Source organism: Pseudorca crassidens, chromosome 4 (assembly GCF_039906515.1).
Source record: "Pseudorca crassidens isolate mPseCra1 chromosome 4, mPseCra1.hap1, whole genome shotgun sequence".
Lineage (NCBI taxonomy): Eukaryota > Metazoa > Chordata > Mammalia > Artiodactyla > Delphinidae > Pseudorca > Pseudorca crassidens.
Window position 1 is genome coordinate 4,884,803 of NC_090299.1, and position 27,841 is coordinate 4,912,643.

The window sequence follows — 27,841 nt, forward strand, 5'->3', positions numbered from 1 at the left end:
CCACCAGGGAAACCCAAGAATTTGCATTTTTTAAAATATAAATTTATTTATTTATGGCTGCGTTGGGTCTTTGTTGCCGCACACGGGCTTTCTCGAAGCGAGCGGGGGCTACTCTTCGTTGCGGTGCACGGGCTTCTCATTGCGGTGGCTTTTCTTGTTGTGGAGCACGGGCTCTAGGCGCGTGGGCTTCAGTAGTTGTGGCACACGGTCTTAGTAGTTGTGGCGCACGGGCTTAGTTGCTCTGCGGCATGTGGGATCTTCCCGGACCAGGGCTCGAACCCGTGTCTTCTGCACTGGCAGGTGGATTCTTAACCACTGGGCCACCAGGGAAGTCCGGAGAATTTGCATTTTTAACAAGTTCTCAGGTGATGCTGATGTCAGTACTGCTGGCCCAGGGATCATACTTTGAGAACCATTACCTCGGCCGTTGGGAATGATAGCATCAAAAGAGAGCTTCTGCCATCGTGAGAACTCAGTTAATCCTGTGGTTTCTTACTGTGTATAGTATACCCATCACAAAGATTGCTGTTGTGGGTGAAGAGGTACTAGAGTTCCTTCAGGCTTATGTGAGGTGATGTAGTGCATTGCTGCTGTTACTTAGTTCACCAGTGAACATTCATTGAGCATCTGCTGTATACCAGGCACTACTTAGAGCATGGGACTAGAGCCGTGGACAAGAGGGGCAATGTCTGCATTCATGCAGTACTTAGACTCTAGTGAAGAAAACATGTAACTTCACCATAGTGTAAAATTGCTTTGTCACAAATCAGAATACATAAATTAACAACTCCTGAGATTGTTGTTTAGAGTTAATATTAGCAATTAAGTTAAAATAATAAATTCGTGAATCATTTCTTTTCAAGCAGTTGAAGCAGCAGATAAATTCTCCCTTCTCCTCCTCCATATGTCAGTCTTTAAGTACAGTTGAGATAATGTTAAACTAAATATTTATCATGTACAAAGTACCTATTCTGTGCACACAGTACTGCTCCTAGGGAGTAAGTGATTCATAGTTGAATAAAACATGGTGGCTGGCCTCAAAGAAGGTTACCAACGAAGTTGAGAAAAACAAGCATTTGAGGAAATAATAGTATGAAGTAGATAGGGTTGGGGAAAGGTGAGGAAAGACAAAGAATTGCCAGGTATAGTAGTTAGTTTATAAGTTCCAGATTGCATTATTGCTATTGTAATGGGTCATATTTAAATTTTATCATAAGGGCATAGTTGACTGTTAAGGCAGAGGGGTTTAGGGACAGAGAAGCAAGTCAAATGGAATGAAGCATTCCTAAATCTCACCTTTTTTTTTTTTTTTAATGTGTGTACAGTACCATCAAAAACATGAGTGACTTTCCCATTCACAAAAAATAAGGGGACAGTGCTGAGAACTAACAGTGTTTGCAGTGGTTAGTTACAATTTGGGAGTGGGATTAGGAGATGAGCTAGGACTCATTTTTATTTAAAAATTTTTCTCCATTTCTGTAATTTTTTTTTCCATTGAGTATATATCAAGGGAAGAAGGAATGTAGCCGGTTTCCTCTCTTTCCATTAGACATTATTAAGGTGTAGAGTACCAGTTTTTATAATAGATATCCCATATTCTCCAAGTTTACGTTCAGCATTTGGTCATAACTGGACGTTTGATTTCTTTTTACTTTGTAGATCAACCAAAATACATATATTACTTAAAAGGAATGAACAATTAAATCTTTAAATTTAATGAAAAATGCTTTCATATGTTTTCTATAAGACTGAGTCATGATAATAAGTAGTTATCCTCCAGGACTTACTTAAGAATATATTTGAACAATATGAATTATTTGTTAACTAGAACCTAGAGATTTTCTTATCGCTAGATGAGCTTGCAAAAGATGACCCTAGAAAGTTTTACGTCAAAAAAAAAAGGAGTTACGTCTCTAAACTGGTTAGCAAAATGGGACTTCTTGGTGCGCATGGTGTTTGACAAGACTTTTAGGAGAATCTGAATCCTGTTTGTTTGTTTTTTTTTAAATATATATATATATATATCTATCTCACCTTTTTTCCCCTCTGCAACTTAATCCTCATAAAATAAAGATTTAGAATAATAACTTACAATGAAAACATTCTTTTGAAGAGGGAATCAAGGATTTGGTTCAAGAGGAGAAAGAACTCAAACAGGTGGCATCTATTACTATTTGGATTTACAACAGTAAACTTTAGCCGTTTGGTTTGGAAAAAACAAGGCTGGCAGAATCACATTTGTTTTTAATTCCATTGCTACATTACAGGCCTGCTTAGGAGGCCCTCAGAAGTGCCAGTTATCTATTTGAGGTAAGAAGACACCGATTATTATGTCTAGGCTTCACCTGCAGGCTATGTTCTGGGAAGAGAGGCCTCCACACACAAAACAGGAAGTCCTTTTGGTGAACCTCATCCATGGGAATAAAAGTAAGGGGCAGAAGCCAGTGCATTCAGTTTACCAACTCACAAAGGGAGTCAGGAGTTTTTCAATAGAATTAGTAGCAAGCACTTTAACAAAAAGAATCCCTATATACTTGTTTTTGGCAGCTGCAAGAAATGGGGAGGCTAATGAAAGACTAGTTAATTCTACAGTTAATCTTAGGGGAAACAGAATCCCCAGAGATAGAATGGTTGAAAGGAGAAGAAAGCAGACTGAATTTCCTTCCAAGGAAAGAAAAGAGCTTGAGGAGTTGCCCTGGCTTTGAGGCCATTTGCGAGGTTATCTGAGGCTGCCCTTGGTGCGTGTCGCGCTTTTTTTGTGTGGGCTAGAACAAGAAATTAGATGTAGCCTTGACTGTAAAGGAGCTTGTCTCTATTGGGGAAAATATATAAGAAAACAACTCTTTACAACCTAAAGCCTGTTGTGAGAGTGCGGAGGAGAGATCTGTTAGCTCCTGTAACGGAGAGTGCAGATTTTAGCGGAGCCTGGAAAGATAAACTTTCATTCGGGAAGTGTTAAAGAAAAAAAATTCAATGACAGTCATTAAAGTCCAGTAAGGAAGACTTTATTCAAGGTTGGGGGGCGCGGGTATTGTGAGAAGTCGTCATTTCCACCCTTTTGTCCCTTACCTCCTAGTACATTACCAAATCATGTCAGTTTTACCTTCAACTATATCGTAAGTCTACCAATTTCTTTCCAACTTTATTGCTACTAGCCTAGTCCAACCTGTAGTTATTTTTTATATGAGCTACTGCTTTGGCCTTTGGCCTTCTAATAGGTCTTGTGTTCATTCCTGCCCACCACCCCCGGAACCCCAAGCAATCCGTTCTTCACATTGTAGGCCAGGTGATTTAAAAAATATATTGGGTTGGCCAAAAATGTCCTTTGGTTTTTAAGTAAAAAGACATTTTTCGTTTTCACCAAGAACTTTATTGAACACATGTGTTCACCTCCACTACCTTCTGCCATTTTTCAGGTAACTTCATAATTCCATCTTCCCAAAACTTTTTATCTTTTTGAGCAAAGAACTGTTCCAGGTGCCTTTTACAGTCTTCCAGGGAATCAAAATTTTTTCCATTAGGAGAATTTTCTGAAGACCGAAATAAATGGAGATCCGTAGGTGCAACGTCTGGTGACTATGGCGGATGCATCAGGACTTCCCAGCCGAGCTGGAACAGTTTTTGCCTGGTCATCAAAGAAACATGCGGCCTTGCATTATCCTGATGGAAGATTATGGGTTTTCTGTTGACTAATTCCGGACGCTTTTCGTAGAGTGCTGCTTTCGGTTGGTGTAATTGGGAGCAGTACTTGTTGGATTGAGTCGTTTAGTTTTGCGGAAGGAGCTCATAGTAGAGGACTCCCTTCCAATCCCACCATATATAGAACATCACCTTCTTTGGATGAAGACCGGCCTTTGGTGTGGTTGGTGGTGGTTCATTTCGCTTGCCCCACGATCTCTTCCGTTCTACATTATTGCACAGTATCCACTTTTCATCGCCCATCACAATTTGTTTTAAAAACGGAACGTTTTCGTTACGTTATCGCATGCGGCAAGATGGTCAAGAAGATTTTTTCCGCTTAATTTATGTGGAACCCAAACATCAAAGCGATGAACATAACCAAGCTGGTGCAGATGATTTTCAGCGCTTGATTTGGATATTTTGAGTATGTCAGCCGTCTCCCGCGTGGTATAACGTTGATTGTTCTGTGTTTCGATTTGATCGCTGTCAACTTCAACTGGTCTACCCGACCCTGGAGCATCGTCCAGCGAGAAATCTCCAGCACGAACCTTCACAGACCACTTCTGACACGTTCCATCAATCGTGGCACCTTCTCCACACACTGCACAAATCTTGTTTTTTGAGTTTCAGTTGCGTTTTTACCTTTCTTGAAATAATAAAGCATAATATGCCGAAAATGTTGCTTTTTTCCCTTCCATCTTCAGTGTTAAAATCGCTACACAAAAATTCACCAATTTTGTTAATTTTTTTTTTAAAAAATACGTGCTGATATGAGAACTGTCACAATACAGTCTAACGGAATTGTTTTGAATGAAGTTAAAGACAACTAAGCGCTACTAGAGCCATCTTATGGAAAAAACCGAACGAACTTTTTGACCAACCCAATATTTATAAATTGAATCATGATATTCCCTTCCATAAAACCTTCTATTGGTTCTAATTGTGCCCAGTATACTAGTCAGGATTTTTAACATGGCCTTCAAGACACTGAATAATGGGGCTCTCCTCTCATCCATCTAGAGACAGCAACAACAATAATAGCAACAAAAAACAGAACCCTAACATTAATATTTCTTTATTGCCAGGAATAGTTCTTAGAGCTTTATACAATAATAGATTAAATACTTTCAGCAGTCCTAGGCTGAATAACCTTTCTAAGGCTAGACATCTATTTAAGTGGTGTAGCAAGGACTTCAAGTCAGCTAGGGCTCCAGAGCCCAAGCTCTTAAGCATTATACTCTGATGAATTACACAGTACCCTCACCCCAGACATACACACGCACTGTTGTCTTTTCGCCTTTCCATTAATCCAGACTTTACCTTCCCAGGGTGCTCTTGTATGCTGTTTTCTTTCTGGAACATACTGCTTTTCATTTTTCAGCTTTTCGTTCCTGGTCATCTTTTGGATCAACTAGGGCTGTTCTGTTATTTTCGTCAGAGACTCGCATTCCCTTTTCTTTTTTGGTTAGCACCTACAACTTGTGATACAGTAAACTCCCACGATGAAGTAGTAAGTAGTTCTAAAAAATTCATATCACATAAAAATGGCATTCTTGGGAGTTTAATAAAACGACCCGAGTCAGTCTTTGCGGAGGAGGAAGTGCGTGTGTGGAATGGGTTCCAGGATTCAGAATAAGGTATCCAAGTCAGTCTGAGGTCAGACTTTGGTGGTTTGGTGCCACCTGCTGGTAGCTGTGTAGTCCAGTGACTGCTGTGGGCGATGGGAGCCAATTCCCAGTTAAAATTTATCAGAATTCATGTATTCATGAAGTTTTACTTTATTCTATTTGTGTTTATTGTTTAGTCTTTCCACCAATGCTTCATAAGTCCAGAGACCATATGCATTGTGTTTACTGGTATTGCTCAAAGCCAGGCACCAAGTAGGTTTTGAATAACGTATTTGTTGAATGAGTGAGTGGATCAGAAAACAGCATGAACCGGAACAGAATTTCAGAAATTTTGTATTTTATTTAGAAACTGACAAGTAGTGTAGTTTAACTGGAGATAAGGCTCTCTAGAGGCATATGGTTGAGAAAAGTGAGCCTAGAAAGGTAGAGTGGAACCAGATTTTGGTGGCCTTTGAATTAAATAGGAACTGTGTGAAACATGATCTGGAGAAGATGAGAAGTGAAAAGAAGGACATTTATTTTAAGCAACTAGAGCATACTAAAATAATAGAAGGTCTGGCTTCCGAAATACTAAGTTGGGGGGTAGGTTAGGGAGTAAACTAAACTTTCAACCAATCTAACAGAAAGGCAACAAAGAGCAGAAAAAAACTATGGAAATACAAATCATAAATCAAGACAGTAGGGACTTCCCTGGTGGCTCGATGGTTAAGAATCCGCCTGCCAATGCAGGGGATGCGGGTTTGAGCCCTGGTCCGGGAAGATCCCACATGCCGAGGAGCAACTAAGCCCGCGAGCCACAACTACTGAGCCCGCGAGCCACAACTACTGAAGCCCACGCACCTAGAGCCTGTGTTCTGCAACAGGAGAAGCCACCGCAATGAGAAGCCCGCGCACCACAACGAAGAGTAGCCCCCGCTTGCGGCGACTAGAGAAAGCCCACGTGCATCAGTGAAGACCCAACGCAGCCATAAATAAATAAAACATTTATTTAAAAAATCAAGACTGTAGAAATAGTCCAAAACATCAGTTATATTAAAATTACCAATTGTGATCTTAACACGAGTCTGTGCTGTTTTTAACAGATACACAAAACAAAATTAAAAGAATGGAAAAATATATTTATCCGAGAAATACCAGATAAATCTGCTGTAATAAAATAGAATTCAGGGTGCAGATCTTTAATTGGGACAAAGAGAGGCTCTTCAAACTGCTAAAAGCAGCAGTCCAGAAAATATAATCATCATAAACTTATATGCATCTAACAACATAGCCTTGAAATACCATTTAAAGTAAAAACTTTCAGGAATTCCCTGGCTGTCCAGTGGTTAGGACTCTGCGCTTCCACTGCAGGAAGATCCACTAAGATACCGTAAGCCACATGGTGTGGCAAAGTAAATAAATAAATAAATAAATAAATAAATAAATTAATTAAAAGCTTTCAGAATTGCAAGGCGAAGTGGACAGGTCTACAAAACTGGGACTTCGAAACACCTCTGTCGGGAAACAGTAGTCTGCCATCTCCATGGTCTGCTGGCTTTCTGAATAAAGTGGTATTCCTTGCCTCAAAAAAAACCCCAAAAAACAAAAGCTCTGTCAAAATTGAAAAATCAGGCAGACACAAAATTTAAAATGACATCAAAGAATTGAACCACAGGATTAACAGATTTTATAAGCTGGAGATCTATAGAACACTGTAGTTAATTGTACATTTGTACTTTGTACATTTTCTTTTTCCAGTTATATACAGGTCAGCTTTAACTGTGTACTGTGTCATAGAAGAATCTCAACAATGTCTGGAAAATCAGTGTCATTCAAAATATACTATTTCATCATAATGCAATAAAGTTAGAAATCAACAATGAAAAGACAACCAAAACACTTATAATATTGGCAACTAAAAACTCACCAATTGGAAATTCCCTGGTGGTCCAGTGGTTAGGACTCGGTGATTTCACTGCTGTGGGCTGTGGGCCTGGGTTCAATCCCTGGTCAGGGAACTAAGATCCCGCAAGCCGTGCAGTGTGTCCAAAATAAAAATAAAATAAAATAATAAAAACTCACTAATTAGGGCTTCGCTGGTGGCACAGTGGTTGAGAGTCCGCCTGCCGATGCAGGGGATGTGGGTTCGTGCCCCGGTCCGGGAAGATCTCACATGCCGCAGAGCGGCTGGGCCCGCGAGCCATGGCCTCTGAGCCTGCGCGTCCGGAGCCTGTGCTCTGGCAACGGGAGAGGCCACAACAGTGAGAGGCCCGTGTACCGCAAAAAAAAAAAAAAAAAAACCCAAAAAACAACAGAAAAAACGCTCACTAATTAATGGATGAAAGAGGAAATGAAATTTATAAAATATTTGTAGCTAAAAATAACAGAGCATTGCATGCAAAAATTTTCGATGTGACTTAAGCAGAACTCACTGAGAAATTTTTTTGTGTGTTCTTCTTTTGCGGTACACGGGCCTCTCACTGTTGTGGCCTCTCCCGTTGCGGAGCACAGGCTCCGGACGCGCAGGCTCAGCGGCCATGGCTCACGGGCCCAGCCGCTCCGCGACATGTGGGCTTTTCTCGGACAGGGACACCCTGCATCGGCAGGCGGACTCTCAACCACTGCGCCACCAGGGAAGCTCCTCACTGAGAAATTTAATAGCTCTAAGTGGGTTAATTGGAAAATAAGAAAGGTTGATAAAATTAGTATCAGCTCAACTCTAGATGTTAATAAAGAACCAACAGAATAAATCCAAATTGAGTAGAAGAAATACTTAGTCTATATTAATTAAATAGGAAATAGAACAGAATAGATTATTAATACCATAAAATTAATAAAAAAGGATGAATCTCTATAAAGACAGATAAGGAAAAATGAGTACTATTAAAAATATGACCAACAGAATAGAGAGTTTAAAAACTATAAGAAAATACTATAAACAACCTATTGCCAGAAAATTTGAAAACCTACAAAGTGAGCAGCTGCAAACACATGGAAAACTGGATATGGTAAAGCTGTTAATTCTTCCCCTATTAATCTATAAATTCAATACAGTTCCAGTCAAAATTCCAAGAGGACTTGTTTTTGGTGGAATCTGACAAACTCTTAGGTAGAGGTCCAAAAATAATCTAGATAATTCTGCAAAAGAACAAAGTGTGTGGTACTTGCCCTCCTATTCATAAAGAATGATTCTAAAACTACAGTATTTTTAAATGTGTTATTGGCCCACAGATGAATAGTTGAGTAGGATAGACTAGAGAGCCCGGAAAGAGTAAGCATGTATTTATGCCTAGTATATAATAGACACGGATTTATAGAAAGGAAGGACTATTCGGTAGATTATATTAGGATAGCTAGTTTTTTATAAAGAGAAAAGTAAAGCTAGAGCCCTGTTTCATACCCTCTTTTATTTTTTTTTCAATTGATTTATTTATTCCTCTTTATCCTTTTTATTTATATAAAAATCCAGTCTCCCTCATAAGCATCAAATTTAATTTGATTAATAGGTATTTTTTTAGTGTATTAAGTGTGTATATTTTGTTGTATAAATTTAAAGTTTATAGAAATGGTACTACGTATCTTGCTCTGTTTCCTACTTTTTTTAAGTAAATACCATTCTTAATATCCATGCATGTTGCTTTGTATGTATGTAATCTGTTGTTTCTGACTGCTGCATAATTCTCCCTGATTGACATCCACCACGTTTTACTCTCCTGTTTGTGGTTGCCTGTGGATCAGCTGGGAGCTTACCGGTCTAGGATGGCCTGAGCTGAGGCAACTCAGCCCTCCTTCTCTCCAGTCTCCAGTCATCTTCTTTCTTTTTTATTCCTTATGATGTTCATCAAGAACTCCAGTATGTTTAAGAATAGTTATATTAATTGGCATTCCTGGTTATTTTTTTTTTGGTGGTGGATTTTCTCTTAAATTTTTTTTTAATTAGAAAATTTTTTTATTGAGGTATAGTTGATTTATAATATTATATGTTTCAGGTATACAACATAGTGATTCACAATTTTTTTTTTTTTTTTTGGCTGCATTGGGTCTTCGTTGCTGTGCTCGGGCTTTAGTTGCGGTGAGGGGGGGGCTACTCTTCGTTGTGGTGCACGGGTTTCTCATTGCGGTGGCTTCTCTTGTTGTGGAGCATGGGCTCTAGTCATGTAGGCTTCAGTAGTTGCAGCACACGGGCTCAGTAGTTGCAGCATGCAGGCTCCATAGTTGCGGCACGTGGGCTCAGTAGTTGTGGCTTGTAGGCTCAGTAGTTGTGGCACACGGGCTTAGTTGCTCTGTGGCATGTGGGATCTTCCCAGACCAGGGATCGAACCCGTGCCCCTTGCATTGGCAGGTGAATTCTTAACTACTGCGCCACCAGGGAAGTCCTGTGATTCACAATTATTAAAGGTTATACTCTTATTTATAGTCATTATAAATGATTGGCTATATTTCCAATGCTTTATAATATATCCTTGTAGCTTATTTAGCTTATACATAGTGCTTTGTACCTGTTAATCCCCTACTCCTGTCTTGTCCCTCCCCCTTCCCACTCCCCACTGGTATGTTTTCTGTATCTGTGAGTCTGTTTCTTTTTTGTTATATTCACTAGTTTAATTTTTTTAGATTCCTTATATAAGTAATATTATACAGTATTTTTCTTTCTCTGTCTGACTTATTCCGCCAAGTATAATACCCTCCAAGTCCATCCATGTTGTTGCAAATGGCAAAATTTCATTCTTTTTTATGGCTGAGTAGTATTCCATTGTGTGTGTGTGTGTGTGTGTGTGTGCGCGTGCGCGCACGCATAAACACACACCACATCTTCTTTATCCATTCCTCTGTTAATGGACACTTTGGCTGCTTCTGTTTCTTGGGTGTTGTAAATAATGCTGCTGTGAACATTGGGGAGTATATATCATTTTAATTAATGTTTTTGTTTTCTTTGAATATATACCCAAGAGTGGGATTGCTGGGTCATATTTTTAGTTTTTTGAGGAACCTCTATACTATTTTCCACAGTGGCTGCATCAGTTTACATTCCCATTGGCAGTCCTGTTTTTTTCCTAATCTTGAAGGGACTGTATCTGAAGTTTCAACTTGAAGTTTAATGTTTGTTGTAGGTTTTAGTATATAACATGTACCAGGTTAAGGAGTTTCCGTGTAGTCCTTTGGTTTTGTTTTTTGTGTTAGTTATACATGGACTCCTGTCAGATGCTTTTTCAGCATTCTTTGATACGTCATGATTTTTCTTCTGGAATATATTAATGTGATCAGTTCTCAGGCATTGAATTCTCCTTGCGTTTGAGGATACATGTTACTCATCATTTTGCTCTGTTTTGCTTTAAGTTAAGGACCTTTCATAAGTAATATGGAACTATAATTTCTTGTATTTTCCTTATCTAATCTTGGAATCAAGATTACACTAGGCTCATCAAATAATCTAGGCTGCTTTCACTTTTTTTTCTCCTATTTTCTGTAACAATTTCTGTAAGATAAGAATTAATTTAAAAATTTGCTAGAGTTTTCCTAAAAGTACATTTAAGCCTGTAATTTTTTTTTTTTTTTTTTTTTTTTTTTTTGTAGAGAGGAGGTTTTGGGCTACATTTTTATTTCTTTGCTACTTACTATTCTATTCAGTTTTTCTTTTTATAGTTTATACAGCTTCTTTATACAGTCCATCCAGATTTCAACTTTATTAGTGTATAATTGTTCATAATACTGATTTATTATTTTTATACGTATTGTATCTGGGGTTATTTCTCCCCTTTTGTTCTGTATCTTATTTGTACCTTCTTTTCTTGGTTATCCTTGCAGAGGTCTATCTATTTTATTAATCTTTCCAAAATCAACTTTTGGTTTTGTGAATCTTTTCTAGTTTTAAAAATTATTGCTCTCTATTTCATTTTTCCTGCTCTTTATTATTTCTTTCCTTCTTTTTTCTTTGGGTTTGTTCTGTTGATTTTTCCATCTTTATCAACTGAATGTTTAGCTTATATATTTTTAAACCTTTTCATTTCCTGGCATTGAGTACGGTTTTAGCTGTGTCACATATAGTTTGACAGGTTGTATTTTTATTGTAATTCATTTCTAAATATTTCTCAATTCCTTTATGATTTCCTTTTTATTCCATGGGCTATTTAACATACACTGTAAGGGAAAGCACATATTAATTTGGCTGGATCAAAACTTAAAATTTTTGTAGGATAGAGGATACCGTAGACCAACCAAAGTAGAAGTCAAACAGCAGCCTGACAGAAGATAGTTGGAACACATATCTGAATTACTGTCTAGTGTATGTTAACATTCTACACATAAGTAAGACAAAAAAGTGTCATAGAAAAATGACAAAGGATATGAATAGGAAATTCATAGGGGAAATGTTAATGGCCAATAAGTATATGAAAAAAATGTTCATCCTCAGTACATACTAAGTACGTGCAAATTAATACAACAGTGAAAAATTTCCTGCCGTCCAACAGATGGCAAACATTTTTAAAGTTTGATTATATCTTGTATTGACAAGAACGTAAGAAAAATGGGAGCACTAACACATCACTAGTGGGGTTTTAGACCTACACAGCTACTTTGAAAGAGTAACATGTAAATTTAAAATGCACTTATTCTGTGACCTAAAAATTCTCTCTGTAGGTGTATGCTGTGGAGAGACTCTGGCATACATGCATGCTTAAGAAAAAATAGATAAGAATTTTTTTCAGCATTGTTTATAAAAGTGAAAAATGGAAACAACTTTATTTGCCTATCAGTAGATAAGTTTTTGAACAAAATGGGGTGTATGTGTGCACTGGGATAATTTGAAGTATGTAAAAAGCAAAGCTATATTTACTTACACCAACATGGATAGAATATGAATCTTGAATGAAAAAAATAAATTTTAGAATGGCATATGTAGTATAATGTCATTTATGTACCCAAAGCATGCAGAGTACTACTGTATGTCATTCTGGGATACATGCACACACACACACATGCATAAATGTACACAGATGTGAAAACATAAAAGTGTAAAACATAGAGTGGAAGAATATACACAAAGCTCATGATAGTGGTTTCTTTGGAGAGACAGAATGGTGAATGAGGACTGTTGGTAGTTCTCAACGATGTTATTATCTCCACATGTAACGTGTTATTTCTTAGGGAAGAACAGCACCTTCAAGTATAGATGACAAAATGATAACAGTTGTTTGTTCTGGATGCGGGGGTCGTGACTGTTTGTTATATATATATATTTTTTGGTAATTTTACATACGTTTAAAATCCTCCTCAAAAATTGTACAAGAGGTGACTTCCTAAACAAGGAACACAGATGACTCAAGATTTCTAGCTTGGGATGAAGGTGATGTTATTGATAGAGGAAAGGAGATTTGTAGATAACGGACCTTTAGGTACCAGTGGGTTATCCAAATAAAGATGTTTACCGTACAATTGGAAATTAGAATGTAGCACTAAAAAAAAAAAAAAATAAGTCAAGCCTAGAGATGCTGATTTTTGAGTCAGTTCAGAAGTCATATTGAAAGCCCTGGTGGTGAATGGATACTAACTACCATTCTTGAGAGAGTGGAGAATGAAGAGAGAAAGTGGCCAAGGCTCATGCTTTGGAAGAACAGTCACATTTGAGGGTTGTGCCGAAGTAGGTGAAGTCAATGGAAAAAAACAAATAGGAACAAAACAAAGCCAGACAGTTTATTGTCATGAAAATCACATGAAGGGAAGGAGTTTAATAAGGGGTGGCCAATAATTTCATTTGTTTGGAGAGGTAGAGTCAGGCGAAAACTAGGAAGAGATCGCTGGGCTTGGCAATTAGAAGCTGATGTTGGGCTTCCCTGGTGGCGCAGTGGTTGAGAGTCCGCCTGCCGATGCAGGGGACACGGGTTCGTGCCCCGGTCCGGGAAGATCCCACAGGCCACGGAACGGCTGGGCCCGTGAGCCATGGCCACTGAGCCTGCGCGTCCGGAGCCTGTGCTCCGCAACGGGAGAGGCCACAACAGTGAGAGACCCGTGTACCGCCAAAAAAAAAAAAAAAAAAGCTGATGTTGACCTTTGAAGAACTTTTCAGTGGATAGGTGCAGAAGCTATATTGTAAGAGGGGAAGAAATTAGTTAATTTGAATATTCCTTTTAGAATCAATCAAAATAGAATTTGACTTACTGTTGCAATGTGTTTTAGTTAAGAACTCCATTGTAAATCTTTTCATAAACATGCTAAATAAGAATCATGCATTAGCCCTTGTAAAGTTTCACAGGAATTGAAAAAAATTTCCAGAATATTCAAGATACTGTACATTCCCTAATGATAATAAAGAACCCAAGCCCTTGAAATCACTTGTTATAAATGTTATTTAAAATAGATCATTAACCATTTTAATTCACTTGGTATGGTGTCATACACATATGGTACTTAATAAATGCTTTTTGAATCTGACACCCATTTAGAAAAGACTAGATGCAAGACTCAGTCGACAGATAGTCTTCTAGGAGTGGCTGCTTTTGTTCAGTGTAAACCGTAAAGTGAAGAATCAACAAGCTCAAGGAGAATTTGACCCAGGGATAAGTTAAGTAAAATGCGGAAAACATGTGAACCTAAGCCAAACTATCAGTTTCAAAAATGGTACATGCCGGATCCTTACTCATCATAGGGTTGTTTTCTTTGCTTTTTTTTTTGGCATACTTTTTTTTTTTTTTTTGCGGTACGCGGGCCTCTCACTGTTGTGGCCTCTCCCGCTGCGGAGCACAGGCTCCGGGCGCGCAGGCTCAGCGGCCATGGCTCACGGGCCCAGCCGCTCCGCGGCACGTGGGATCTTCCCGGACCGGGGCACGAACCCGCGTCTCCTGCATCGGCAGGCGGGATCTCAACCACTGAGCCACCAGGGAAGCCCAATCATCATCGGGCTTTTATGGTCGACAAATGCATATGGCCAGATAATTTATGATGAAATGACTTTGGGGCTCATAGACCTCTTTGAGAATCTGAGAATAGTCATGATCCTCTTCCTCAGAAAAAATGCACATTTGGTAACGAAATTTTGCCTTTGTGAACCCCCTGTTAAAAATCCATGCCTTATGGAGGCTTTTATGCATGTAAATATTTAGCTCTGCTGGGGGCGGTCCAAAATGTAGCGCGTGCCCACTACTACTCTAATTTCATGTATAAGCAATTTTGTGTATCTTGCTGAGAATTTCACACTTGGTGTGGGCTCTGTCTGAATTGAGAAGGCTTAATTTTTTCCTTTTACGTAATTCAGTGCCACCAGGTGTAGTGATAGGTGCCTACAACAGAAACTTGCTCAAAGTAAGTGCTGGGTAATTATTTATGGAATAAATGAATGAATATGTGACCATGGATTCAAACATCTTCACTTTAATAACATTTTATAAAACCTAACTATTAAATGAATCAGTAGTATAAAAAACTGAAAAGAGTGAGTTAAACATATAGTAGTATAAACATAGGAAATGGTCCATCTTTTCTCTTCGTAAAGCTGTAGACTTGCGCTCCTGCATCTGTCGTCTGTCTTCCGGTATCGATGAACCAGGCTTTACTTAATGGCCCTAAATCTCCTGATTCCAGCTTGTTGTCCTTGACAGACATATTTGTTCTTAGACCTTAGTTTTCCTACCTTTTCTTTCCTTCTAAACATGCCCAACACACCATACCCCAGCTTTGAGTTTCACTGTCAGTTCAGCTGCATCAGACTGTTTGACCCCCTCTTATTGTTCTCCTACCATTCACTGCTCAAAGTTTTTTTTCCATTTTTTTCTTAATTTCTCAGAAAGACTCTTGACCATTGCTCTAGCTTTGACATTAAAAAGCAAAACATCAACCACTTTATAATTTATATAAATATAGTAATAGTAAAATGGATTTAAGTTTTCATCCATTTTGTAACTTCTAAGTTTTATAGAAGATTGTTTTGTAGAATTTTTAACCTTGACATAGTGGGATATATACCATGTGACTTTGGTTAAATTATTTAACTTCTTGGAGCCGCAGTTTCCTGACGTGTAAAATTAGGGCATTGGATTAAATCGGTGATTCTCAGATAACTCTACCATTGGTGGTTAAAGAGTTGTCATTACTAAAATAGGAAATTGGCATCCTTCTCCCAAACTATAGGAAAATAACATTAAATGGGTAGACTGTCTGCTCCCTTTGATTCCTACCTGTAATTTTTTTTAAACTTTGAAGCCTGTTGACCTTGGTACTTGTACCTGATAGAGCACACAGTTATATATTTGGTTTTAAAGTTTAATATATTTAATTCATGGTAGTCAGGAAAAGAGATGATGATGTTCAGGTCCTTCCTTATTTTTTTGAAAACCTCTAGGTGATGTTGTCTGTAGGCATCTCTTCAACCATAACCTTTTATGATTCTGTTTACTAGATAAAGGAAAAATACAAAGGAAATAACCAGAGTAAGCTATAAGTCAAAACATTTAAAACCTATATGGTGTTGGAAACAATTGGACATTTACATATCTCTCAAAATTTTTTTCCATCTTGGTTACTACAGGACCATAAAATCATTCAAATAGCCAAGGGTATCTAATTATTTTTGGTTATATTAGACTTCAATGATAATGATTATATTCTGAAGACTTACTTATTTTTAAAACGGAGAGGCTGGAGGATGAAAGAATTGATGCTCAGACTATGAAGAAAGACATGGAAAAATGTAGTTGAAAGAGGTCATTTTTAAACTCTACGCTTCTTTCTTTATCTAAGCTGTGAAATGTGACAAGTTGGGAGTTTAAACTGCTCCTTTCTTCTATATTAATTATCTTTTGCTGATTAACAGATCATCCCAGATTTAGCAGTTGAAGACAATAAACATTATATCAGTATTACATCGTTTTTGAGATTAAGGATTGGGGATCGGCTTACTTGCATGGCTCGTAACTCAGGATCTTTCACGAAGCTGGAATCATCTGAAGGCTTGATTAGGGCTGGAGGGTTTGTGTCCTAGAGAGTTCGGTCGCATGACTGTTGGCAGGATGCCACTGTTCCTTGCCTAATGGGCAGTTGGCTTCCTCTGAGTGACCCAAAGCAAGAGATGAAGCAGACAGTTTCTGAAGTCACACACCATCACTTCAGCTCTATTCTCTTTGTTAGAAGTGAGTCATTAAGTTCAGCCTACACTCAAAGGGAGAGAGGGGAATTAGATTCCACCTCGTGAAGGGAGGAATATAAAAGAATTTTCAGAAAAGAAAATCAGTAGGTACTAAATGCATCACAGCAGATACACAGGCCTTGTTACTTGGGTGCTTGGGGAGTGTTTGAGAGGAAGGGCTCTAGAGTTAGAGTTTGTGGGTTCAAATCCTGGCTCTGCTTCTCCTGAACACTATGACCTTCGTCAAGATTCCTCATCTATAAAGTGAGCACAATAGTAATATCTATTACAGGAATGTAGAGAGGAATAAGTGAAAAAAATGAAGGTAAAGCACTTACCTTGGTGGCTTTTATTTCAATAAGAGTTAGCTGTTATTTACCTACTAGATCACAGCAATAACTTTGATGTAGAGTCTGCCTTTCTGTAATGTTATTAGCCGAATATGCTCTAAGGTATCCACCAGGCTAACCTACCTAGTCTTATTCAATTTTTAAAATTCTGCTCATTAGTACTTGAGAAAATTCTGCTTAACCTTGAAGACTTGAGAAATGCCGATGTGTGTGTGTGTATATATACACACATATACATGTTATGTACACATATATTCACATATACTACATGGCTTGAGTCATACTGTGTGGAAGAAATGCATATACAGTAAGTCCCCTATATACGAACCTTCAAGTTGCGAACTTTCAAAAATGCGAACATGCGTTGCATCAGCGTCAGACGTGAGTGAAATTGCAGCTTGCCCTCTGATTGTGTTCGTTGGGTACCTAGGCTAACTTTGTTGGACTTAGAAACAAATTGGACTTACAAACACGCTTTCGCGACGGAACTCATTTGTATGTAGGGGACATACTGTATATTTTAATCCTGCCACATTTATATTTTTAATATTTTACCATGTTAAAAATTCTTCAAACATGTTTTTATTAAAACAATCCATTGCATTTTTTGATTATTTCCTCAGGCTAGGCCCCGGAAATGAAATTCCTAGATCAGTATATATTGATACTTGCCTCTCTAAGACTCTGGATCTATAATGCTCGTTGCTTTCTTGAAAGTTTGTACCAGTTTAAATTTCCAGCAGCAGCCTCACCTTGCTTGCTAGTCTCTAAAAAGTATTGGTGGCTTTTGAAAGCCTAGTTATAGTAGCAAGACAGAATTACATTAAACCCCAGGGAATTGTGTTTTTATAAGAGCTTTAAATATATAGGAATATTTCCCAGCCTTTCTGCATTAATTTCTATAAATATATATATATATACACACACATATGCATAAATACTATATATGTGTATATACTAACTGTGAAGTATTATGCAGGAATAGATACAGCTTCTGTTCACTTGGAACTTAAAATAGAAGGCTGATATGAGTCCATATAATTAAGATGTACCGAGAGTGAAATACACAGACACACACCGCTATCTTTCTTTAAAAGCTAACCCTCAAGAAGCAAAGAGTGAGGTAAAGGTTATGTGTCAGGCTTCAAACTGACTCCCACAGTGAGAAGAGTGTTTCTTTTTGAGCCAGGTCAAGCTGTCGCCTCCAGAAGAAACACACCTTTGGCTTACATTGCTCTCTTCCTTTCTAAATACACGAATATCTATGATTGATAAGAGGGGACATTCAGATTTGCTGTCAATTTCAGTGTTCTGCCTAAAGCCAGCAATTAGCCCCGTAGCGTGCCTCCATCCTCTCACCTGGAAACCGTCTCAGGTTATGATGCTGCGGGTCAGTGGATGGTCCTTATTTTAAATTGACTAGAAATAAAGAATAAAAGCTACCAGTCATACAGTTTCTTTTGTCTAATAGGTGGCAAGTTTACCTAACGCAAGTAAGAGATCCCTGTTTGGTTTCAGGGGGGCTGTACTTTGGAAATGGCATACGGGTTCTTTTTTGGGAAGGTGGGGATCATGGTGGTAGGGCTAGGGGAAGGGCCCAAAAGAAGAATAAATGAGTATTTAGAAGAAATGAAAAAAGCAAAGTCATGGGCTGTGGAATCAACTCTGAAGTTGCACATGTTGGGGAAACATTTGTAAAACGATATAGTATTAATATTACCCCTGGAATACATTTTTTTCTCTAGTTATCATCACAGTTCATTCAATTTAAGTCATAAAAAATTACACCTTGTTATTTAAAATTTGTAACGACCAAATCTTTTTTGTGTTTATTCAGCAAATAACTTTTTGAACACTTACTCTGTAGGAGGCAGTGTTTTACGTTGTGTGGAGAAACAACTATAGGCAACCTTTTGTTTCAGTTTTTTTTATATTATGAAATTTTGAACCCAGGGAAGCATTTTTTGTGTTTAATGAAGCTTCATCTGGGTCATTTTATAGGCTTGGTTTCCTGTGTTGTCAGTAAGTCTATAGTCACTAAACGGCAATCTAGCTCCCGCGTCTACTGTATTTAATGTGTACGTTATTTGTAATAAGGTTAGTTTTATCAAAAAGATCTTTAAAAGTAGATGATATAAGTGAATACGTTCGTTTGTTTCCGAGCGAACCAAATAGAAATGTAGGAGGGTACATACATTTCATGGCTAGCCAACTGGGGGAGGATAATCTCATCTCTCAGAGGTTGGCATGTGCTGTTTGCTAATAAACACCTGTCTAGTGTGCTTTTCCATACCTCTGTAGAGGGAAGAGGGCGAAGTCGGTCCCTGAGAGTGGTTGGGAGCCCCTTACTTTGTCCCATAAAGCCTTGGTAACATTTCGTAGGTATGACTTTTGGGGTTGGTATGCCTGTTTTACAGCGCAGCGCTTTCAAGTGAACGGCTTACACGCAGCCTTACACTTTGACACGGCCCAACAAGTTAATTAATTAGCCACCTTTCCGTCCCAGCTGCGGGACTGGGCATTAGAGCTCTTCCAGAAGGAAAATTTGATTAATGGCTCTCTTCTAGCGTGGGGACGACTGCAGACTTCTCTTCCGCAGAGCGTGAAACGTGCGTCTTCCTGCCGAGGGGCCTCGTCCCAGCCGCGGCCCCCGGGACGACTCCCTGCCTCAGGTGTCCTGCGCGCCGCGGGCCGCGTCCGCTCTCTGGGGCGGGCGTCCGGGACTTCCTGTCTGGGCGCGGGGCGGAAGGATCGCGTTGCCAGCCGAGGCGGCCGCCGCCGCCGCCCCTGCCGTTAGGTGGTGGGGTTTCTCAGCCCGGCGGCGGGAGGCGGGCCGGCCTCGGCTTCCTGTCGGAGGACGCGCAAGGATCCGGGCGTCGGAGTGTGTGCGAGTGCGTGAGTGTGTGTCGGCCGCACGGCGTGTGTCTCCGGCCGCGGGTTCCGCCTCCTCCCCTGCCGCCGCTGCTCACGGTGTAAGTCAATGTGAAGCAGCAGCTCCAGCCCCGGGATAAACATGGCGACGTCTCTGCATGAGGGACCCACGAACCAGCTGGATCTGCTCATCCGGGCTGGTAAGGACAGGGGAACTTTCCTCCCGTGCATCGGTGCAGCAGGAGAAGGGGTGCACAGGGGGCGGGGTGGCTCCCCTGTGGCGGTCAGTGCAGGGGGTCCGGTGTCCCCTTCGGTCACCGGGGCGGCCGGGGGAAAGGGGGGTTGTGAATGAAGTAATGGAGGCGACGAATCAGGAAGTGATCACCTTGGAGAGTAACCTGCCTCAAATCCGGCGCTGTCGCTTCAGGGTGGGTTTGTGGAGCAGCGGCGGCGGCTGCCGGGCGGAGCGCTGGCAGCGGGTGCCGGGCAGCCGAGCCGCAGTTAAGTTGGGGACTCGGGGGCGGACGAGTTGTGCGCTTCACCCCAGTTGCCGAGGAACCAGGAAGTGAGTGAGGCTGTTGTCTCCCGGCTGCGCCTGCCACGCTGTCTGGCCGCAGAGGCCGCTGCTGCCCGCGGTCGGGGGCGGCGGGCTTCTCCGGTGGACGCTCGCCACCCCCGCCCCGTTCTCCTTTCAGACTTGGTCCGCAAGTCCTGGACTTCCGCGCGGACGAGGCAGCGCCGGGCCACGTCCGGTAGACCGATACCCGCCAAAAAATTGCTCTGACCCACCTCCTCACATCCCCACCTTGTGCGGGCTGGGGAGTAACGGTTCTCGAGAGGGTCCCTTAATAACGTGGAGTGGCCTGGGGGGGGTGTTGCTCTCGGGGGCCCGCCTCCCTTTCCTGGTTCAGTGGGCGGCTGTGGAGAAGTAGGCTTATGCCCCTTGCCTCGTGGGTGGGTTTTTCAGGGGGGGAGGATGGGAAAGACACGGAGTATGTTTTGTACCCCTGCGCTGGAGCGTTGGGGCGTCAGAGAGGAACGTTTATTTTTGTAAACAGCGGGTGAAGGTGGAGGAGCGGGGCGGGCGGGAGGGAGTCTTGGCCCCAGGGAAGTCTCCTCACGGAATTGCCCCCTTTCCCCCTCCCCCCCAAGCCTCCCACCACAGCGGAAGCGCCTCGGAGAGGACAGAACGGCTGGGATTGACAGGCCTCGGGTTCCTATCCGCTCGCTGCGATGTTCCGAATAAGAGCGTTGGTTTCTGGGGGCGGGACTCCTGGCCCGCGGCGGGCCAATGAAGATTGGGCGGGAGTGAAGCTGACAATGTACGCATGGAATTGGAGGGAAGAGGAGTGTAAACACGGAAGTGGCCGCGGCGGTGGGGGATGTGCGGCGCCACTGCTGCAGCGGAAGGGCACGGACTTAAGTTACATAGAGAAAGCGGCTTTACTTAATAGCAGACAGCGCAGCGAGGGCCCTGAGTCGGCGTAGCGGAGCTTGAGTACGGTTTACCTACTGCAGTGAGCGTCAGTGTTCCTTTCCCTGGCTTCTCTTTCATATCGCCATCGATGGGAATTGGAAGATGGGGAAGAGTCACCGACGAGGATTGCTGTAAAGGATCTTACCGGCTGTTTTCCATCCACTGTTTTTAGGTTGGGGAGTTAGTCGTTTGGTTGGTGAAACTCTTGTGATTCAGTTCGTTTGGGAGAAATCATAAACTTACATGTACCCTTAACAGAACTTAATCTGTAAAATAGAACGCTACACGGTCCCAAAGAAAAAAATCACAGTTCACTGAGTAGTGATTACAATGCATTTGACAGTTATTTTCTGATTAGAGCAAGAACTTAAATATTAGGGAAAAGGAGGCAGAGCACAATGAGAACTTGGTCTCTTTGTGTACGTTCAGTCCGTTAATACTGTATGAATTAAGAGATGGAATTTTGGGCTTTATATTATTGGTACTAACAACAACACTTTATGGATTGTTTGGGTCAGTAGTGCTGAACATGGACCTTTCCGGAAATGTTCCCAGTGGTTGTGAGAACCTTAGACTACTCCACGCAGTTAGAATTTTGTAAAGGTAAAGGTAAGAGGGCTTAATTTTGCCAAGAGAAGGTATTTTTGTCATATAAGCTTTCGCAGTCATCGTCACAACTGAACGTTACCTGTAGATATTTTGCTTGGAGTGGATGCATATACACAGTTTAACATATGTAGACAGCCTACGGTTCAAAAATACAAACGTTTTATCTTCTTTTGATCAGGGTTTTGTTTTTTTAAGTTAAATGTTGTTTTCCCGTTCTACTGCATTTCCTTAGTACATAGAAACCTCACAGTTGAAATTTCCTTTGTGATTATAATGTTCTGTAAAGAATACATACTACATATAATTGTTTTCAAATTATTTTCTCAAGTCATATTCGTGTAATCTGAAGTTCCTTTATAAACCCTACTTTAGAAGGAAATTTGAGACAGGTTTGCTGGTTTATCCAAGGTTTATTCAGTGAGTTAAAAGTGGAGGAGGAAAGGTGGCCCAGAAAATGAAGAATCATGGATCTAAATTTTTATTGCTGCCAATTGCCAGTGATGTTGGGAGGGTGATGTTTGTAAGGTTTGTATTTGTATATGGACTTAATGGTATCTTTTCATTCCCTTGAGGGAAGTCATCAAGTGTTAGACGTAATTCTTGCTCACGAAGATTTAGTCTAATTGAGGAGACAGATGAAAATCTGTATAATATATAAATGTTAATATAACTACAGGGATTGCTGTATGGGTTCCTGGTAAGTGTAGAATGCTATTAAGGAAAACTTCTAGAGGAGATAAGCTTTAAATTGAATATTGTTAGCATAACTGTTGTTTCTAAGTAAGTATAAAGCGCTTAGAATTCCATTACTGTTAGACGTTAAGATGCTAGAGGATATAGTTTTGCTTTTATTTTCCTCCCTTCAGAGACTTAACTATCAACTTTAGCCATCAGCTTTCGCTTTAGTTATCAACATGTATGCTGTCAGAGGCATTTGAATAAAGAATGAAATACATAAGGTTATTTACTAAAAATCATTTTCACATACAAAATATTTTTTGTGGTAAAGACTTGATATACTTTATAAAACTTTCACTGACAACATGGTGTCCGACCGAGAAAGAGCCTTGGAAGAGCCTTGACCCTGAAGTCAGGAGATAAGGATCTTCATCTAGCTGTCACTAAACTAGCTCTTTAAGGCTTCGTTTTCTGTAAGAGAACAGCATTGACTAGGTGATCCCTAATAACTTTTAAAACTCTGAAACTATAGGTGGCTCAGAAATATTTAATGGAAAGCGAAGGTCCTCTTTTTGCTTGGGTTTCTTTACATTACACTCTGTGAGTGAATTTGTCTGTAAGGTCGTTATGTAATGGGGAGGGGTTAATTTCTTTTGCCAATCTTTGGACCAAATTGGAGTTTGAGGCCATGTCTGTACGTTGAATAAGACTATGATATAGTTTATTTAGTAAATTAAGCTCATTTCTAGTCTCTAGGAAAATACGAATGTTACTTTATTAATACTTATGCGAAAGCGTTGCGTACATGTGGCCTGACTTTTCTGGAAGATTGTCAATTTAAAATATTCTGCCTTCTTACTCTCAAGTGTACATTCCTTGACTTTTTTTCTTCCTTTTTTTGAGAAATTGAAAATTGAGAAAGTGGAGAATTTGAGAATTGAGAAACAGCGTAACTCTTAGGAAAGAAGTATTGTTCTACTTTAACACGGTTATTGAATGGAAGGGGGAAATTCTTCTGGAAATGCAGCCTTAAGTATTTTTACGGACAGAACAAATCTGTCTAGTTTGTCAAAATTCATCATGAAATTTGAACTAGAAAATCTTCTAATTTACTATAAACTGGAATATCTAGTATCAATCTTGAAAAGAACATCAATTTGAAAAAAAAATTTTTTTTTCAGGCTATGAAAGGTGAAGGATGCGTTGAAATAAAATTGGAAGAATGGCATAAATTTTTTAAAACTTTATTTGGAAATGTGTTTAAGAAATTACTCTTTAGAATTCATTGCAGCATTAGTACTAAAATTCATACAGAAATTGAGTGAAAGAGTAACATCAGTGTGTAAAGAGTCATTCAGGGTAATCCAACATCAGTTTCCTTTAGGGACAAATTTAATTGGTAGAGAGGCAGGCAGGAGAGTGTTTTTGATTTATGAAGAGTTTAAAAAAAAAATCCTTCATGTGTAAGTCGACAAAGTACTGTTGTACTTATGGAAATGGAATCATAATTGTTCACCTACACAGTGATTTTATGTTTAGAAGCTAAAACTTACAGAAACATGAGGATGGAATTTGGGTGTTGTTGATTACATTAGATAATAAATTACAGCTGCAGTTCTTTAATACTAAAATCTCTGGTATGAGGGATTCTGGGAGTTCCCCAGACTCTTTCAGGGGGTCCGTGAAGTCAGATTGTTTTCATGGTAACGCTAAGACATTATTTGCCTTTTCACTTTCACAAGTGTTCACAGAAGTTTTCTAGAGGCTACATGGCTTGATAGAACAGATCGGATGAAAAAGCAAGTATGAGAATCCAACTGTTTTCTACCATGTATTAAAAAGATTTGCAAAAATGTAAAATAAAGCTACTCTCTAAATTGTTCTTTGTTTTAGAAAAGTTATTTTTCATAAACATATTACTTAAAGTTTTCTTAGCTTTAATTTCAAATAGGATAAGTATCTAAACATAGGACTTACATAAGCAAAATCTCTTTGTGGTCCTCAGTAATATGAGTGTAAAAGGGTCCTTTGACTAGAAAAGTTTGACAATAGCTGAGTTACAGTTTTATTTAGTCTATACTTTTCAGTACCATAGCCACTAGCCTCATGTGGCGATTGAGTATTTGAAATGTGGCCGATTAACCAAATTTTTAATTTAATTTAAACATAAAAACTGAAGCAGTGAAAAACTTCTTTACATGTTCTTTACATGTAAACCTCTTTTACATGTTGAAATGCCAGTGTTTTGGATATACTGGGTTAAATGAAAGGTATTAATTTCCCCTTCTGCTTATTTTCTTAACGTGGCTACTGGACCTTTAAAAATTACACGTGGCTCTCGTTATATTTTTATCAGACAGCGCTACTGTAGAAAATGATTTTATTCTCTTTCCCCTTTTAACCTTATAATGCAGCTGTATAGATTAGAAAAGTCAAAGGGGAAGGGATACAGATGGAGTGCCCCGGACCTTTTACCTTTCTGTTTGTTTGTGTTCTTCACTCACCTATTAACTGTTAGAGTCCTGGGGCGTTAGAGAATAAGCTGTGGTGAGTCAGGTGTGGTAGCTGCGCGATGCCCTTGTAAATATTAGTTTATGGTCTTGCTTGTAGGGGAATACCACTATCACCTAATGAAGTGTTTTCTAATATTTTCCTATTGCTCTCAAATTAAATTGCTGTTAATTTTTATTTTTGACTTTTAAGAACGTTGTTATGAACTAGATCCATTGCCAGCATTCTCTTCTGCAAAGCTGAGAGGTATGTCTCTTGTCAGAGTTAATTACCAAGTTTGGTATTTAGTAACAGCTGTCGAGTGAGTCTGGAATAGTCTCCATACAAACACCAGTTGATTAGAAAGCTAGAAATGGAACAATAAGACTCTGAACCAACGGTAAAGGAGGGCATAAGCAAATGTAATTTTTGACACTGATTAAAATTAAAATAGTTTGGAAATTTATTTGGTATATTTATTTATTCAAGGAATATTGACCAGCAGTGCCACCGACTGGGGGCAACTAGAAGATGATACCTGCCAGATTACTTTTAGCTGCATTGTTTCTGTTTTTTAAATGAGTTGCTTATTTTTTTAAACTCCCATAAATTTCATAAGCAGGCCAGAAAGACACCAGAAAATCAAGCTTTAAGTAAGAGATAAGTAAGGAATTCTCAGCCCTCGCTTGTAAGTCTGCTTGCTTCAATGGCACAGCAATGTTGTATCCATATTTATCCTCAGGAATTGTGCAGAATTTCAGTTTAAATTGTATTTGAATTATTGATCTGAATAAAATAATATTGAAAAGTTTTTAAAAATTATGGGAACTTGAATAGGAAAAGTATTTCTTAAATTTCTGTTACCAAAAACTGCTTGTTGACTTACGTCAACAAAAGACAAGTAAAAAGAGACAGAGCTCACTTTTAACAAATTGGGTTAAGTATTCTTGGAAACTGTCAAATTATTTTGCATCTTTATTTTGTTTTGAAATATTTTACGTCCATTTATGTTTTTGATACTCTGAACTATTCGTATAAGCTTCATGAGGCCAGAGCTCTGTTCACACTTGTGTCTCAGGTTTATAACAATCCTTTGTTGACTGTACATAGAACACTAGATCCGACTGATAGTTCGTAGGGAGTTGATGCATTTTTAATATATTCTCGTCCTGGATTTAAAGTGTAAAGGAGTGATTCTCTGCTGAAGTTTGTGTGGATTCTCTTTGTTTTACTCTGGATGTAAAATATTTCAAGGAAACAGCATTTTGAACTTAGGGAGAAAGGGGAGGTTGAGGTCGGAAATCATAGCAAGAAAATTTTCACTGACATAACTAACATGAAGTCATGGTTTTGAAAACATACCTCAAACTGCATAAGAGCTCAGGGCGGCACAATATATAGCTGTTGGCAAATTTCATTTTGTTTATAACTTAAAACATTAAAATATCTGGTAAAATTCTATTGCTGTATTATTATCAAATACTCAAAGCTCTTTAGTATGGTAGAGTTTTTAGGGTGTGTCTTAATACAATTACATAAGGAATTAGTTTACCCAGGATGGTTTATTAATAGTACCTAAGACAACAGCTAAATTGCAACACAAGCAGACTTTAAAGAGAATGAAGTTCCTAGAATAAACTTTTAAAAACCTGAGAATCTGCTTCCCAAGGTTCTTTAGTGCACGTGAGTACTGCAGGGGGAGGTACTTTGAAGAAAATACTTGAGAATGGTAATATATTTTATACTTACTAATAGTAAATTTCTTAAAGTTGAGCTAGAAGGACTGATTGGATCCTGTGCTTCAGTGAAGCTGCAGATAAGAGTAAGCAGGGTCACCTAAAGATAGATTTACTTAGAGGTTTGGCTGCCTCTCTGGAACTGTTTAGCTTTGAGCAGATTTCCATAAATGGAAAGAGCAACTGGAGAGACCGGGTACCTTGGTTGAGAGTGTGGATGACGTGCAGCAGGTGGTGAAGCAGTCGCTGGATTTTCTGTGAACGCTCTCCAAATGGCTGGTGTGTGAGGCCGAGGCCTTAGCACTCGGTGACTTTTGAGACTAAGTGAAAAAGTTGTTTTCAATTAAAAGTTTACTGGAAACAATTTTAAAAGATTCATATCTTCAGTGTTGTAGAACTTGTGAATTGATAATATGCTTTTATGAAATTGGTGTAAGTATTTTCTTTTAGTCCTTTAGAGGACATCTTGAGAAAAATTTATCAAATTAGACACCGTTCACATATTCATGTTTCAGAACCTCTTACCAAGCAGAATATTTCAAGTCAGGATGTGAAATTAATTATATCATTAGGATAATGAATTTGTGCTTGAATTGCTATTTTTCCTGTAAGGTCTGTGGGTTGTCCTTAACTTCAAAACATAAAAGAAACACTTGCATGCCTCCTATATGAAAGGTCTGTGTTAGGAACCATAACAGATGTAAAGATGAATTAAGATAGGCCCTCCCTGATCTCACGGAGCTTAAATGGTGATAAGAAATTATCACCATTTATTGAGTTCTTATCTATATGTGAGATATTGTACGTGTTTTTTAAGGCAATCACTGCATTTAATTCTCACAACTGTATGAGGTAAGTAATATTCCTGTTTGGTGAAAGAGGAAACTGAGCCTTACAAGAAATTAGATTGCTGGCCTAAGGTAACAGAAATTGTAAGTGGCAGAGACTAGAGCCCAAGCTTTCGAGGCTGGAAAACCAAACCACTGCTGTACACTTTACTGTTTCACAAATAATTTAATCAGCAAAGCATAAAGTAAGTGTTAGAAGAGAGTTACAAGAGGTCGTAGAACTAGAAAAGGCTTCATGGAGAGGAAAAGAAACATAGGCGCGCTCGCGCTCTCTCTCTCTCTTTTTTTCTTTCTTTCTTTCTTTCTAAATTTCTTGGGTAAAACCCAGCAAAGTCCAGAGAGATCTTGAAGAAGAAAGCAGTTACTGTGAAGAAAATT

At 39.3% G+C, this 27,841-nt stretch overlaps 1 protein-coding gene and 1 long non-coding RNA gene across 14 annotated transcripts in view; one reads left to right on the forward strand and one right to left on the reverse strand.

The window, feature by feature from the left end:
- ELF2 (E74 like ETS transcription factor 2) overlaps positions 1–27,841 on the forward strand; it is a 93,442-nt gene that overhangs the window by 53,751 nt on the left and 11,850 nt on the right. For 4 of the 13 annotated variants that reach the window (XM_067735047.1, XM_067735049.1, XM_067735048.1 and 1 more), the window contains exon 1: positions 19,627–19,825. The exons of 8 other annotated variants lie outside the window; for them this stretch is intronic. In XM_067735047.1, the coding sequence (XP_067591148.1) occupies positions 19,768–19,825 (58 nt within the window). In that variant the 5' untranslated portion in view covers positions 19,627–19,767. Of the gene's footprint in view, positions 1–19,626; positions 19,826–20,777; positions 21,275–27,841 lie in introns of those variants that run through there. One more of the 13 variants, XM_067735052.1, reaches the window with a different exon arrangement.
- LOC137223389 (uncharacterized) lies at positions 14,553–19,372 on the reverse strand. The gene is made up of 5 exons (XR_010942846.1): positions 19,048–19,372; positions 18,114–18,173; positions 16,179–16,661; positions 15,898–15,945; positions 14,553–15,674 (listed from the first exon to the last, which is right to left on the reverse strand). It is a non-coding gene; the product is annotated as an uncharacterized lncRNA (long non-coding RNA).